We start from the raw sequence: 15236 nt of genomic DNA on the forward strand, positions 1-15236 counted from the left end.
AGAGGTGTCTCAGGCTCAGATGTTAGCATCAACGCTTGTCTTAGGCACTATAGGACTTCATGTTTGGGGGTGTGAAGAAAACAAGACACAGTCCATAATGTAGTAAAGGTTGAAATGGTTTAATGAGTGGAACAGGATTTATTTTCTAGAAACCTTTAAAAATAATATAAAGTCTCATATACCATCAAGGTAGTTAATAACTAAATGTAAAATATGTGTGCCTGCATGCGTGCATGTGTGCGTGCGTGTGTGTGTGTGTGTGTGTGTGTGTGTAATGTAAAATAAGGGAGAGTTGTATTGCTTTTTTGTTTGTTTTTTCACTGTACCTTCCAGATATTTTTAGAGGGAGTGCTATTTTACTTTAACTTATTATAAATAAAATACTAAATATTATTATGACAATATTTATTAGCATTCTTGTTCCTGACTCTAACAATTTAGTAGCAGGATTTTGATGGCAAAAAAAAAAAGAACTGATGACTAAAGTATGAGGAATTTGATGGATTGCCTCTTTTTTAACGTATTAGGGAGTGTGGGCTAGTAAAATGGTTCAGTGGGTAAATGTTTGCTGTCCAAACCCATGACCTGAATTCAAACCTCAGAATCCCACATTAAAAGCCAGATGTGGTGGCACACACCTTTAATCCCAGCATGCAGAGGAGTTTCTGTGAGGCCAGCCTGATCTACAAAAAAAAAAAAAAAAAGTTCCAGGACAGCCAGGGCCATTACATAGGGAAATCCTATTTCAAAACAACAAAAACAAAACCAAAAACAACAACAGCAACAAAAACCCAACCAACCAACTAAACAGATGTGGTCTACATCTGTAATCCCAACATTCCCATAAGAGATAGCAACAGGAGAATCAGCCTGAAGCTCATGTCCGGTGCCCTAGAGTAGTGAAGCAGAAATAGGATTCTGCCTCAACAAGGTGACCTGGGAGAACCAGTCCCCCAAATTTATCTTCTGTGGCACATGTTGTTCCCCACAGAGAAAGGAGTGGTATTCTGAATACTTTAGAGAGTACAGGAACTATAAAAAGCTGCTTGTTAACTACAGAAATTCTTTGATAAGAGAGTAAGAGTCAATGTACACAGATAAACTTTTAAAACTTTATTTAGCCTTTTGCTTTATTTATTTTTAATTTATTTTCTGTGTATGTGTGTTTTGCCTAAGAAGGTCAGAAGAGGTTGCCTGGTCCCTGGATCTGAGGTTACAGGGTGCTAAGACTCAAGCCCACATCCTTGGGAAGAAAAATAAGTGATCTTAACTGATGGGTCATCTGTCTAGCCCAAATTTTAGCTTTAAAAAAATACCAAAAGCCTATTTAAAATGTTGTATGAGCCCTACCTCTGGCCAGACACTGCACAGCAGTACAGAGATGGCCTGGGTACAGGAGAGCTGGCACCTTTACTAGTCAGCGGCTGCTCTGTTCTCCACAGTTGATGGCTTCTGGCAGGGGTGCAGGGGGAGAAAGACTCACTTTCCCTAGTGGGTCTGGCCACTAGGAGTTTGAGCATACTCCAGTGAGTATATCAACAACACAACATGGAGTTTTCTTTCCTTTCTCCTTTGTTGGGAGGGAGGTCATGGGTGGAGAGGTGGGCACAGGAGGACTGATGGGGCGCATGATGTAAGACTCCCAAATAATCAATAAGAAACAAAAGTACAAAAAAGTTTTATACAGGCATTGCCTATAAGTGCTGGTGTCTGTGGAGACCAGAAGAGGGCGTCTGAGCCCTTGGAGCTGGAGTTACCGCAGCTTTGAGCCACCCAATGGGGATGCTGGGAACCAAATCCACAGCAGTATGCATTCTTACTGCTGAGCCCTCTCACCAGACCCCCAAATTCAGCTCTTATTAAGCAAGCTTTAGTTTTGGGGCTTTTGAGACAGGGTCTTGCTCTATAACCCCGACTGGCCTGTGACTAACTAAGTAGCCCAAGCCAGGCCAATCTTGAACTGACAGCTTCTCCTGCCTCAGCGTCATCACCAACTCTTTACTTAACTCCCTCTTCCTCCTCCACTTTTCTTCCTTTCTTCTTCTTTTGTTTTTTGTTTGTTTTGGGCAGGGCTTGTTTTTGTTTTTGGGGGGTTTTGTTTGTTTGTTTTTGAGACAGGGTCTCTCTATGTAGTCCTGGTTATCTTGGAGCTTTCTATGTAGACTAGGGTGGCCTCAAACTCACAAAAGTCCTCCTGTCACTCCCTCCTGAGTTCTTGGATTAAAGTCATATGGCAGCAGACCCAGCCTTGCCTCAGCTTCATGAATACTAGGATTGTGGGCATGAGTCATCATGTAAACATACATTTTTTAATAAATAAAATATTCTTTGCCGTATGAATTTAAAAATTGATAATGGATAACACACAGTGGCTTAGTGTAGACCACTTACCTACCATGTGCAATGGGCAAGGCCCTAAGTTCAAGTTCTAAGATTGTAAAACAAATAGAATTAAATCACCCTAATATAACTGTCCTCTGAGAGGTTTCATTCAGCAACTGATGGAGACAGATGCAGAGACCCACAGCCAAACATCAGGCAGAGCTCAGGGAGTCTTTTGGAAGACTGGGGGGAAATGGGAGCCAGAGGAATCAAGGACACCACAGGAGACCTGCAGAACCAATTGACCTGGGCCCATGGAATCCCACAGAGACTGAACCACCAACCAAAGAGCATGCGTGGTCTGGACCTAGGACCCCCTACACATATGTAGCAGATGTGCAGCTTGGTCTTCATATGGGTTCCCCAACAACTGGAGCAGGGCTGTCTCTGACTTGAATGAACTCTGTTGCTTGCCTTTGGATTCCTTTTCCCTAGCTTGGCTGCCTTGTCTGGCCTCAGTGGGAGGGAATGCACCTGATGAGACTTGATGTGCCAGGGTGAATCGGTAAGGGAGACTGCTCCCTTTCTCTGAGGGAAGGGGGTAATGGGAGAATCTTGGGAGGGTGGGACTGGAACCAGAGGGGAGGGGCTGCAACAGGGATATAAAGTGAATAAATGAATTAATGAAAGAAATAATTAAATCATTGACCATAAGCAATCAGTCAACAGGTTAGGTCTTAGTAATAACTTTGCTCTTGGTTTCAGGTACTCAATTCCACCATTGACACTTTAGAAACAAGTAAATGACTGTGATCCAGTCACACTTTATTTCTGATCACTAAACTATTGTTGGTTGGTGTTCTCGTCGGCCATTTAAAAACTCTATGGACAGGGCTGGCTCCATGATTAAAATAACTTGTTGAAACAAGTTCAGTGACTTGAGATCAGATCCCAACACGCATATAAAAGCTAGACAGGGTCCTGAAAACTCCTATAGAGGAGGCAAAGCCTGCAGGGTAGCTGCAGCTTTCTGGCTGCTAGCCTAGCTGAAAAAGCACAGGCTCTATCTTCGGCCAGAGGGGAAAAAAAAGAGACAAAAGCTAATAGAAAAGGAAACTCGATGTTGTCCTGTGACCACACACGTGCACATCTTTGGTGAAGGTAAATGAGAAACAAATCTTTAAAATGAGCTACTCATCTGTGCCAAATGCTCATCACTCCATTGGCGAGAAACTCCACAGCTCAATGGCTGTGCCCAGATTACAGGCAGATTAAATCGGCAGTTACCATTCAAAGTGGAATTGCACTTTGTAGGGGGGATATCTCTAGATAAGGATGAGTTTGAGGGTAATGTGTGGAAAGCATGTTGTGCTGTGGCCTGTGTGTGTGTGGGGAGCTGTCTATGCCATCTTAAAGGTGAATTTTGAGGGACTAGGTGGGTTAGCTAACAGACTAAGAAGAAATGTAGCTGCCATTTGTTACTTTGTAGGTTCTTCTTTCTTCCACTCTTCTCCGCACTTCCAATCCCCCAACACTAGACAGGAGAGAGCAAAGGATAGAAAGAAAAGGAGGAGCAATGTTATTAACTACTTTCTGCTGATTAGGGGCTTTGAATTCCTTGGGGTAAATTTGATATTTGCCATCAGGATAACCAATTTTTCTTCGTTTTTCTTCATGGGGCAATGACTTAACAACGTGTGACCAACAAGAATCAACAGTGACCCACCAACAATTACCAGGCCTCTGAAACACCGCCCGCCCCCCAGAGTTCCAAACATCACACAATTACAGAAACGACCTACCGCTGGCAAAACCCACGCCCCTGCTAGAGCACGAGGCAAATCTTAGTCAGCTGCTGTGGACAGTCTGAAGCAGCCCCATGTCCTGGGATTAAAATGGGAACATATTCTTATCATATTTATCTGTGTTTTTTAAGGAAGCCAAAATTCTAAAATTGTCAGTACAAAGAAAAGCAATCTGGGTAGAGGAAAGAGAAAGCGGGAGGCACAAAGGGCAGAGCACGGTGTTTAAAACCATCCGTACCAGTGAACAAACCTTCAGAGGGGTCGGGGTGTGTCTGCTGCCCTCCTCCTCACTTGTCTGCTTAGTCTTTTATTTGACCTCTAGTCTAGTGCCAAACTCCAAAGGAAGTAGTTTAGAGCGTGTTGTTGGGAATGTGTGTTGACTCAGGACTTGGTTGGAAGAATACAAGTATATTGGAAGCAGTTGGATTGTTCACAAGTCACATTCCCTGGTGAAAGCCACAAGTAAAACATTAATGATAGACATAAATTTACAAAAAAAAAAATGTGAAAAGCTACTGAGCAGGAGGGGTGGCTAAAAAGCCAATTAACTGGCAGTTCACACAATTCAGAGGCTCATGGAAACCATGAAAGAATTTTAGGTCATTGAGCAAATTCACTTCAAGTGGAATGAAATATCTTTAAACCAGTTTGCAATTACACAAATAAGAAGAAAACGCATTTTCAGAAATGCATCTCGTCATTTGAAGCAGTGCCAGATTCTCCCTTGAACAAACGACCAGTTCCCCGGGGACAAAGTCTCCACTCGGTTTCATCCATCTCCTTCCAGGCACCTCTATGCACTTACGCACATCTAAGATGATCCCTGTGTTACAGATCACTCGTGACTCAAATCCAGTTCTATTGGGATGCAGCTTTGAATGTTGACCTCTCCAGAATGAGCTTTCTTACTGAAAGTTTTAAAAAGTAAAAAGTTCTTTTAATTACACTTTGAAAATTGAGAGGAAAGTAAATCTACACATGCTTTTCTAGTATAATCAAAGTTTGGAGTCTGGAAGTACTCATAATAATTCTGCTTGTTAAAATGAATGAACAGAGATGGCAACTAAGCCATAACCCAGACCTATGAGAACACAGTGCTCACGAGTGTGGACTCTGAGGCTAGACCGCACAGCTTCTCCAGGCTCCCCCACTGAGTACCCTCAGCTTTCTTATTTTAAAAAGAGAGAAAATGTTATCTTCCTCACCAGGATGTAATGAAAAAAAAGTTAATTCCCATAAACCATGTAAAACAGTGTCTGACCAAATACCACAGGATTTCCTCATAGAGTCCACCCTCAGTATCTGTGAGGTCTGTAAGTACAGAATCAGCCGACCACTGAATGGGGGACGGGGAAACAGTCCCTTCTAGAATGATGGGAAATGGCATCTTTTTTTAAAGGAGATATTAAGTATTATCTAATAAAGCTTTTGCTATAGTCTATACATTACTATGGAAAATATTAATACATACATGGCTTTTTCTTGTTGGGTCATTTGTTTTCAGAGAGAATTTTCAGTCCGTATACATAATTCCTATGTAAATTCTACAGTACTTTATGAACAGACTTTAACATTATCGGACCTGGGGCCTCCAGGACTAGGTGGTGGTTTCTGGAACCAGTCCACCATGGCTGCTGAGGGAGAGGCGAGTGCAAAATCTGAAAGCCTGGTACTTACAGAACTGGAGAGTAGATTGGTAAATTCAAGGCCCCGGTGTTGGAAGATACTCAAAGGGCGCACAATTTCAGGTAGAAAATGAAGATGCTCAAGGGAGTGCTTATACAACATGGTGGCTAGCATCATTTTTTTTTATTCCTAAGCATTTTATTCTTTTTTTTTAATTTATTTAATACTTAATAATAATTCTTTGGTTTCCGGGCAAACATCCCCCTCCCCCCCCCTTCCTAATGGGTGTTCCCCTCCCAACCCTCCCCCCATTGCCGCCCTCCCCCCAACAGTCTAGTTCACTGGGGGTTCAGTCTTAGCAGGACCCAGGGCTTCCCCTTCCACTGGTGCTCTTACTAGGATATTCATTGCTACCTATAAGGTCAGAGTCCAGGGTCAGTCCATGTTTAGTCTTTAGGTAGTGGCTTAGTCCCTGGAAGCTCTGGTTGCTTGACATTGTTGTACTTTTGGGGTCTCGAGCCCCTTCAAGCTCTTCCAGTTCTTTCTCTGATTCCTTCAACGGGGGTCCTATTCTCAGTTCAGTGGTTTGCTGCTGGCATTCGCCTCTGTATTTGCTGTATTCTGGCTGTGTCTCTCAGGAGAGATCTACATCCGGCTCCTGTCGGTCTGCACTTCTTTGCTTCATCCATCTTGTCTAATTGGGTGGCTGTATATGTATGGGCCACATGTGGGGCAGGCTCTGAATGGGAGTTCCTTCAGTCTCTGTTTTAATCTTTGCCTCTCTCTTCCCTGCCAAGGGTATTCTTGTTCCCCTTTTAGAGAAGGAGTGAAGCATTCACATTTTGATCATCCGTCTTGAGTTTCATTTGTTCTAGGCATCTAGGGTAATTCAAGCATTTGGGCTAATAGCCATTTATCAGTGAGTGCATACCATGCATGTCTTTCTGTGATTGGGTTAGCTCACTCAGGATGATATTTTCCAGTTCCAACCATTTGCCTACGAATTTCATAAACTCGTTGTTTTTGATAGCTGAGTAATATTCCATTGTGTAGATGTACCACATTTTCTGTATCCATTCCTCTGTTGAAGGGCATCTGGGTTCTTTCCAGCTTCTGGCTATTATAAATAAGGCTGCGATGAACATAGTGGAGCACGTGTCTTTGTTATATTTGAGGCATCTTTTGGGTATATGCCCAAGAGAGGTATAGCTGGATCCTCAGGCAGTTCAATGTCCAATTTTCTGAGGAACCTCCAGACTGATTTCCAGAATGGTTGTACCAGTCTGCAATCGGTGGCTAGCATTATTAAATGTGTTTTATGCTTTCCAAATGCTAAGAAGGTAGGCTTAAAATGTTCTCACTAAAAAATAAAACAAAAGAAAATGAGCATGGGAGGTGTCATGGGAGGTGTCATGGGAGGTGTCATGGGAGGTGTCATGGGAGGTGTCATGTGTTACCTAGCACAACTTAGCTGTTCCACAAAGCACTTGATACTTCACAGCAACACCTGCTGTATGCAGGAAGTACACACACAGACACACGTGCGCGCGCACGTGCACACACACACACACACATTTGTTGATTAAAAATAATGGCTATTCCTAATATTTCTAATAGACACGTATGTATGCATGTGTGTATGTATATATATGTGTATGTATATGTGTTATGCGTGGCATATAACAATAATAAAGAAGAAATGAATTTGTGAAGAGGGGAGGGTTAGAGGCATGACGGAGATGCAGTGCTCATGTATTAACTTCTGAGAAATTAAAAATATTAAAAAGCAGTTATGAAACTGGACCCATAACAATGGCCGAGATAATGCTATCCTTTCTGTTCTGCGAGCACACTGGGTCAAGCTTGAGCATATCAGGATTTCAGGATGTGGATATAGGTCAGAGGGCAGCTTAGCGTGTGTGAGAGCCTGGGTTTTGTCCCCCATTTCCCCATTGACAATAATGTAGAAAAGAATTGCAAGAAGACCCTTGGGGAAAGACGATGGTTTTAGGAGGGAAGTGCAGCCACTGATGAAGTAAGTCTTCTTTTCTTTTTCTTCCAGCTCAAAATTCAGCAGTAAAATTAAATATGTGTCTAGTTTATCCGAGCTCAGTGGGTTGATCCCCATGGACTGCATCCACATTCCAGAGAGCATCATCAAGTAAGTGTGAGGGCTTCCGAGTGCTGGTGAGAAATTACTCACCAGAGAAGGGGGACGGGAAACAGTCCCTTCTAGAATGATGGGAAATGGCATCTTATTTCTAAAGGGGATATTAACTGTTAGCTAATAAATAAAGCTTTTGCTAGAACATTGCTATTCTTTCGGATCCTCTTTCACGGAACTTGTAATGATTAATTATTGACTTTTAAAATTGTTTATTTCATACAATATATTTGATCATATTTTTCCAACCAAGATTAACTATTGACATTTTTACCTTGAAATTTGTTTCCACCCTAGAGACATCCTTAGTATTAACTAGGACATTAATACCTGTTACACTATACTTTATATTAAGGTCTTCCCATAATTTGGATTTTTTTCCTTAAGTAGTTTGTACTTAACCCTACTACATGCCCTAGAAAATAGATACAGAGAAGACTATTCAAATCCCTCCGCCTCCCCACCTTGTCCTCAACACAGCCTTTAGACAGAAGATTAGAGAGTGCCTTTGTTGAGGAGTGGGTGGGTGGTGAGAAGTAGCTTCCTTGCTTAGGACCAGGGAGGGAGGCAGCCTGGGTGGAAAGCACGTACACTGTGGGTGTGCAGATTATGTCTGAAAGTAGTAATAAAAGCTAACTCCAAGCATTTGGCACTGGAATATGAAGACAGGGATATCAGAGGATGGACATTCCCATCTGATACATTGTTGCAAAGAACCGCTAATTCTCTGTGGGTCCTGTCCTGCTTTTGTCTCTTGGTGTGTCTGATTAACCTGTTCTTGTTTCATTGGACTTGAAAGGGACTTGATCACTGACTCTAAGAAAAAGACAAGTGCTCTGTATCTCCCTCCAGAAAATAGATAGCCAAACGGACTTTCTGATGAGGCCTCCAAAACTATTAGTAGCACACACATAGAAGCTGGGGTCTTCTCTTTCGCCATTACCGCTTAACCTGGAACAAAGAAGAGCTGTGTTTGTATAGCTCACTTAATTTAATTGGACCCCATTTCACAGATGCCAGGGAGGTAAGTGAGTAAGAAGTTACCCATGGAAGTAGGAGGAGGGATCAGGCAGGAATAGGACCAGAGTTCAAATCCAAATTATCCGGCCAGCAAATGTCCACATGCTTTTCTAGTAGGGTTTTCATCTTTCTCCAGGTGTCATCCTAAGCCCAATGGCTCACAAATAGATGTATTTGGTTTCTCTCCATCAGCCAAATCGGTCCCTAACATTGGCTACTGACAACCTTACTAGAGTCAGGTGACTCAGCTTAGCCGCACAGTATTTACCAGATCCTAACCAGGGTTCAGTCTTCAGGAGCCTCACTGAGTCTCGACCAGTGCACCCTCCAGCTCTGGCCTATATGCCAGAAGCTGCATCCTGTCTCCCAAACCCACCCTTCCTTTAAAAAATAATGATATGGAGTAACTGGGGGTTCCTGCAAGCAATGGAAGCTTCATGGAAGCTTCAGGTAAGCAGCGATGGTGGGATGGTGTCTAGGGTCCTGGAAAATTAATAGCCAAAAGTCACGCCAGGTCAGTGGCTTCTGGGTCCTTTATTCCACAGACTCAAAGAATGAATTTCACAGACAATGGGGAGGATGAGTTTTAGAATGGAGGTTAGTTTGTAGACAAGATACCAACAGAGTTCCTGTATAGTAAGAACAGGTCCCAAGGAAAGGGTGCCATCAAATGTCCCTATTTAGGGGTTAATATGGCTTTTCTAGATTGAGACATGGGACCATGTTGCAATAGCAGGGGATCTGATCAGCCTAGCTGTCCCACGTACCACATATTCATGTGCCCAAGTTTCTATCACAGCCTCATATATCGCTTCCAGACAAGAGTATTCTATGTAGAAAAGGGGCGGGGGGGGATAACAAGAAACCAGATCAGGCTATATGCCCCAAACACACTTGCGTTTCTAGCCTCAAGCCAGGACATAACTACAAACATTTCTGGCTTCTATGCAAGGACAAAAATCAGATCTGATCCTTTCTGAGGAGCTGCCCCTAAAGTGCCTGACGAGCTTCTGTCTCCGGTTCTCATTTGTCCACCACCTCCTGTACCTTTGCAAAAGATGACAAGGACATTCTCACTTACTAAGGGAGTGAACATTGGCTATTTTCCAGAAAATCAGCAGGGCTTCCGTGGCGTGTTGGAGACAGTGGGATGAAAAGAGGGCAGGCTTCAGAGGCAATTTGATGTGAACCTTCCCTTCCACTTCTCGATGTCTGAGGCTTCAGGCAGCCTATGAAAATCCTCCCAGGCTTAATGTTCACATCTGTAAAAATGGGGAAATAATTCTCAGAGTGTGGATTGGCCTGAGGACTGAAGGAGAGCAGTAAACAGAAAGCTACTATGGGCTATGATTGAGTTGCTTTGGCGACTTGCTGTACTGTGGGTCTGGGGAGGGGGTTCAGTTGAGAAGCTAGTCATAGCCAGGCACCTTCCATGTATTCTCAAGGGGTGCATTTTTGGAAAAGCTGCTTCAAGAGGAAGAGTTCCATTTAGAAAGACTTGTTTTCTGGAGGAAGAACCTAGCACTGTGGGTCCTCCTGGTCCCTCCCCATCTGTTTCCTCCTGCCATTGTTATACACCCCAGGGCATTTTTTTTCTGCCATGTCCTTTACTAACACCCGTCGCTTCATCTTTCACATTGTGAAATTTTCAAATCGAACACAGCCAGAACTATTTGCTTTTACTGAATGACATTCAGAGCATCTGATCCCAGACAGTCCCAAGACCAGAATTCAGCTGGGTAGGGCCTGGCATCAATGTGATGAGTGCAGTTTATATTCGTTGATGGCAGTTGGCCCTTGTTAGCTAGGGACAGTTGTAGTCAATAGAGTCACTGAAGACACTCGGTGAACACTGAGCCACTATTCCTGAGGGAAATCCGGGGCTGGATGCAATGTTTTCATCATCCACCAGCATTTAACCTTGGCTCACATGTGTGTCTGTTTGAGAAAGGTTCTTAGTGTATACACATACTGTTGACTAGTGAGTAGCAACCCTTTACTTGGCTAGGTGTGGTGGCAAGCATGTGTGATCACAGCACTCAGGAGACTGGAACACAAGGTCCCTGAGCCTGAGGCCAGCCTGGGCTACACAGAAAGACCGTTTCCCAAACAACCAAAACAAACCAAAATTTTGTTCTCAAGGCCCCAGTACCACAACTTGTACCTAAAACAATCTTAAGGCCACACATGGTCTCTGTGAAATGCACTGGCTTTCTCGTGCCCACAAACAGGCAATGTTGGGTAACATGCTTCACCACTGTTTTAAATAGCACAACCACCAGCCAAAAGCACAAAAATGTGGCAAACATTTAGCAAAGAAACTGTTGAGACAGGAAGGCACCACCTCATCCTGCTGGATTTGTGCCGATTCTGTGCACACAGGGCAAGAATTTTTGTCACCTTGTCCGTGTCCACAAATGACTGAAAGAACTGTACATTGATTTTGGGGATTTCAGATGTCTTAGTGAGCAGGCAAACTTGCAAATATTGAATCTAGAAATAGTGAAAATCGATTCTATATTTATGAGTTGTAAATTGACAATTGTGCCTAACACGAGTAAGTTTTCCCTCCATAGCCCATTGTTGTCTGGGTGAGTGTTTTTCTCTCATGTTCTGACTGATGAAAGCATTTACCTGTCATTTTCCCTACCCTTCCTTGCTGTCCTCACTGCCTCCGTTTCTTATCTTGTAAGGTACGATGAAGAGAAATCTTTTAAAAGAAGTGTGAGGTAAAAAACAATCTGGAGATCTGTATTCACGCTGGACCCCCCTGTGTGTGTACTCCGGTCTTGTATTTGCGGGTGACCTCAACATGCTGCCGGAGGAAGAGTCCGTTTATCAGTCCTTTGTGTTCCTGTCAAAGTCTTTGTCCTGTGCGCAAAGCTGTTGAGGTCAACCCGGTTTGCGACTGAAACCTACTAAAGAGATAGCCCCCTGACTGGCCCAGGCTGCAAGCTAACTTTAACCAGACCCAGCACACTGATACGAATGCTCTGAGCTTTATTTAGCCAGCATGTTGCTCAACCCCTACAATATCTACATCACCTTCATGACAGGATTCTCAAAGTAAACATACATTACTGCCAAACAGGAAGGAATAGCACCCTGTTTAGCCCAGTGTGTCTCTGAGGGCCCGAAGACAGTTATGGAAAAAAAAAGCCAACACGCACCACTTCCGTTTGGCTCCGCTTTGCTCATGCTCTGCTTGCTTTTGTTTGTTTGTTTGTTTGTTTCTTTTCTCCATCGATAATTTTTGCTCGTGCAGACTGGATGAAGAACTGAGGGAAGCATCAGAAGCGGCTAAGTAAGACTTGGGTTTTCATTTTTGCGGCTGGTGTGATGTTGGCTCGTGTTTCAGGAATGACTGGGGGAATCTGCATGCCTGATGTTTTCTTACTGCGCCCTGATAATAAGGCTGTACCTTGAAAATTCCCTTTTTCCTGTGGCCCATGTAATCACTGATGTTTTCAATATAATCTATTTTCCCGTAATCCTGGTTACCTTGAGGAAGGCATTTGTCACTGTTTAATTATTTTTGGTTGGATCTGAAATTCTGGATATCACCAGAAAACACATCACAGACATTGTTACATAGAATATTGTGTCTGTATAACCTTTAACTATATCGAGGCAACAGAACCACACCCATTCATATCATAAGAAGAAACAGTAACAAAGAACTGGGAAGATTTGTGTAGAATTTGTTTTATAGCCAAGATTTAAATAACACTCTGAGGCTAGAGGGATGGCTCAACTGTTATTAGCATTGACTGTTCTTGTATAGGACCAGGGTTCTATTCCCACATAAGGGCTCACAACTGTCTGTAACTCCAGGTCTAAAGGATCCTAAATCCTCTTCTGGCCTCTCCAAGCACTACATGTACACATAGTGCACAGACATGCATGCAAACAAAACATCCATACACATAAAATAATAGTGAAAATCAACGAATGCTTGGTTTAGCTTTTGTTATTGTTTTTTTTTTTTTTAATAATGCTATTTTCATTGGGGCCAGACACTGCTCGGTCTTGGTGAAACACAGTCCTGGAAAAGGGCAAAGATATACTGTCAGGAAACATAAAATGAACACAGGCCGAGTGATGTTATTCGATGGATTATTTAGTTAGGAAACCAGTGGAGTTCCCATGAACTTGAGAAGAATTTAAGCTGCATATCTACAGCCATCACTCCTTGCCTTGTTCTAAGGCACCACATGGATACCTGAGACCACATACAGCTCCAGCCCCTGATTGCACTGTTTTCCTCTACAGACATACCTGTCATTCACAATGGGTAATGTACTATGCCAGAAGTTACTTAAGACTTAGGAATGATTTATTTCTCTAGTTTTCCATTTACTGTTTTTGACAACTTGCAATTGAATCTACAGAAAGCGCAAGTGCAGATTTTAGGTACGGGGAATTCACAAAAGGCTGTTTGGATAAGATAGTTGGGTTAGATATCTAGTTGGTTAATGTTCAGTGGGGCAATAAAGTGACACCAGGCTATCTTTCCACCAGACAGAGATAGCTGTATCACTGCGGGAAATAAATTTACAAGTTAACCTCTGCCCAGTGGTACTGAGAGACAGCCCTGGAATGTCAGGCCTGAGCTGACTGGAGAGATCCCCAAGTCATGCTCTTTCCTCATTTCCAAGACCGCAAAGACATTATTAAATATATACAACAGCTATCCAGAAAGCCTGCCATATTGTACATTAATCTCTATTTTAAATGGTTCTTATAATGTTAATTTTCACAACAAAAGCAAAAATCCTGAACAATGTTCAGGGCAGCTACCAATTCTAAATAAATGCTAAGTAGTGAATTTATCCTGTACGGCTACAAATGTCTCCTCATTAAAACAACCCACCTAGCCATTGGTGGTGGGAGGTGGGTGCTGAATATATGCGTTGCAGGTAGCCTATAGGATTATTTGCCTAAAATCTGAATCTTTTACATGTAAAATGCCTGAATAAAAATTATTAGGTCTTGGCATTCTTGATGCAGATTCGTTGGGTAAGCCATTTGCCATAAGAATCCAACCCCAGTTCATTCTACTCTTTTCAATTATGAAATTTAACAGTGTTCACACATTCGAATGTATATAAAGAAAGCGAACTGAGCTCTGTTGACCCCACAGGGGGTTGGTTTTCAGTATTTTTCTCATTCTTGTTTCTGAGTCTCCCTATGGTGGCCTTCGATAGCCTGGATCTTGCTTACTAGACCACTCATGAATATCCACCTGCCTCTGCCTCCCAAGGACTGGGATTAAAGACGTGTGCCACTGCACCTGGTCCCACAGAGGCTTAGAATGCCTCAAAATCCAACCAGGTTGGTACCCCTTGGACCTCCCTAACCATGTTTTAGCCTTAGATGCAGTCCCTAAACTCCTGGGGCAGATTCTGTATGAGTGTTAGCTCAGAAAATATGATCCTTGTTTATCTAAAATTGGAAGCCAGCTATCCCCAGGTTCGTTCTGTTACTGTGACTGTGACTGTGGCTTTGTTAGAAAACTTTGGACTTCTCTTACCTGAGTCGGATAGTAAACATTAAAGAACAGAGCCTTCCTAGCTAGTGCCTTTCCCCATCCCTAAGACATTTTAAATCCTCATCCTCCCCATCATGTTGGTACATGTGGTACAACACGCTTCCTTTACCTCCATAGAACTGGCTCTGCCTGACAGCTTTCTTTCGAACCCTATACCCACACAGAGGTAGGACATACTTTTGAAGGGTCTGTGCTATATGCAAACCCATTCTTAGTTCGCAAACGAGGAAGAACCCATCTGCTGCCGTTTCAGTGGTAGCATTTAAACACCTGAAATCGCCGTTCTCTTTCGAGAGAGATCAGCTAAAGTTAAAAGGCAGAAAGCCTGGGCTTAGGAGGTTTCCCTTTCTTGGTTCTAATCCAGCTTCGCTGGCCTTTGTAAGCTCACTGCCTGCTGTCTAGGCTTGCCAAATCTTCTCCATAAAAATACCAGACCACCAGCAGGGTGAGGAAGGGAAGGGAGGGTGCCATGGGTAGCAAGGGAAACAGCCACCTGACAGTTTCAGGAAAATACTGAATTAGTCGTAAACACTCATGCAAGTGGATAAATCAGCTTGTTCAGTCAGACTCAGCAGAAAAGAAATTCTTGCATTTAAAAAGGATTAGTTTGACTAGAGTTGTGGCTCTGCAGTTAAGAGCACTTGTTGCACTTGGGGAGGACCTGGCTTGGGAGGATCTGGTGGCCCCAAACCATATGGCCGCTCGGCGGTATCCAGCTCCATCCTCTGACCTCTGCAGGCAACAGGCA

At 43.1% G+C, this 15236-nt stretch overlaps 1 protein-coding gene and 1 long non-coding RNA gene across 17 annotated transcripts in view; one reads left to right on the top strand and one right to left on the bottom strand.

Annotated features, from left to right (window-relative positions):
• Positions 1–15236, top strand: part of Prune2 (prune homolog 2 with BCH domain) — a 271622-nt gene that overhangs the window by 248085 nt on the left and 8301 nt on the right. For 4 of the 16 annotated variants that reach the window (NM_001419567.2, XM_087549667.1, XM_087549646.1 and 1 more), the window contains 3 exon segments: positions 7816–7914; positions 11631–11666; positions 12203–12241. In NM_001419567.2, the coding sequence (NP_001406496.1) occupies positions 7816–7914; positions 11631–11666; positions 12203–12241 (174 nt within the window). 16 annotated transcript variants of the gene reach the window in all.
• Positions 5942–15236, bottom strand: part of LOC134483972 (uncharacterized) — a 66985-nt gene continuing 57690 nt past the window's right edge. Inside the window, exons 7-8 of the long non-coding RNA XR_015653063.1 lie at positions 10019–10199; positions 5942–8868 (exon numbers count right to left, since the gene is read on the bottom strand). This is a non-coding gene — a long non-coding RNA (uncharacterized LOC134483972). The remainder of the gene's footprint in view (positions 8869–10018; positions 10200–15236) is intronic.

Source organism: Rattus norvegicus, chromosome 1 (genome assembly GCF_021556685.1).
Source record: "Rattus norvegicus strain SHRSP/BbbUtx chromosome 1, alternate assembly SHRSP_T2T, whole genome shotgun sequence".
In the NCBI taxonomy this organism is placed as follows: domain Eukaryota; kingdom Metazoa; phylum Chordata; class Mammalia; order Rodentia; family Muridae; genus Rattus; species Rattus norvegicus.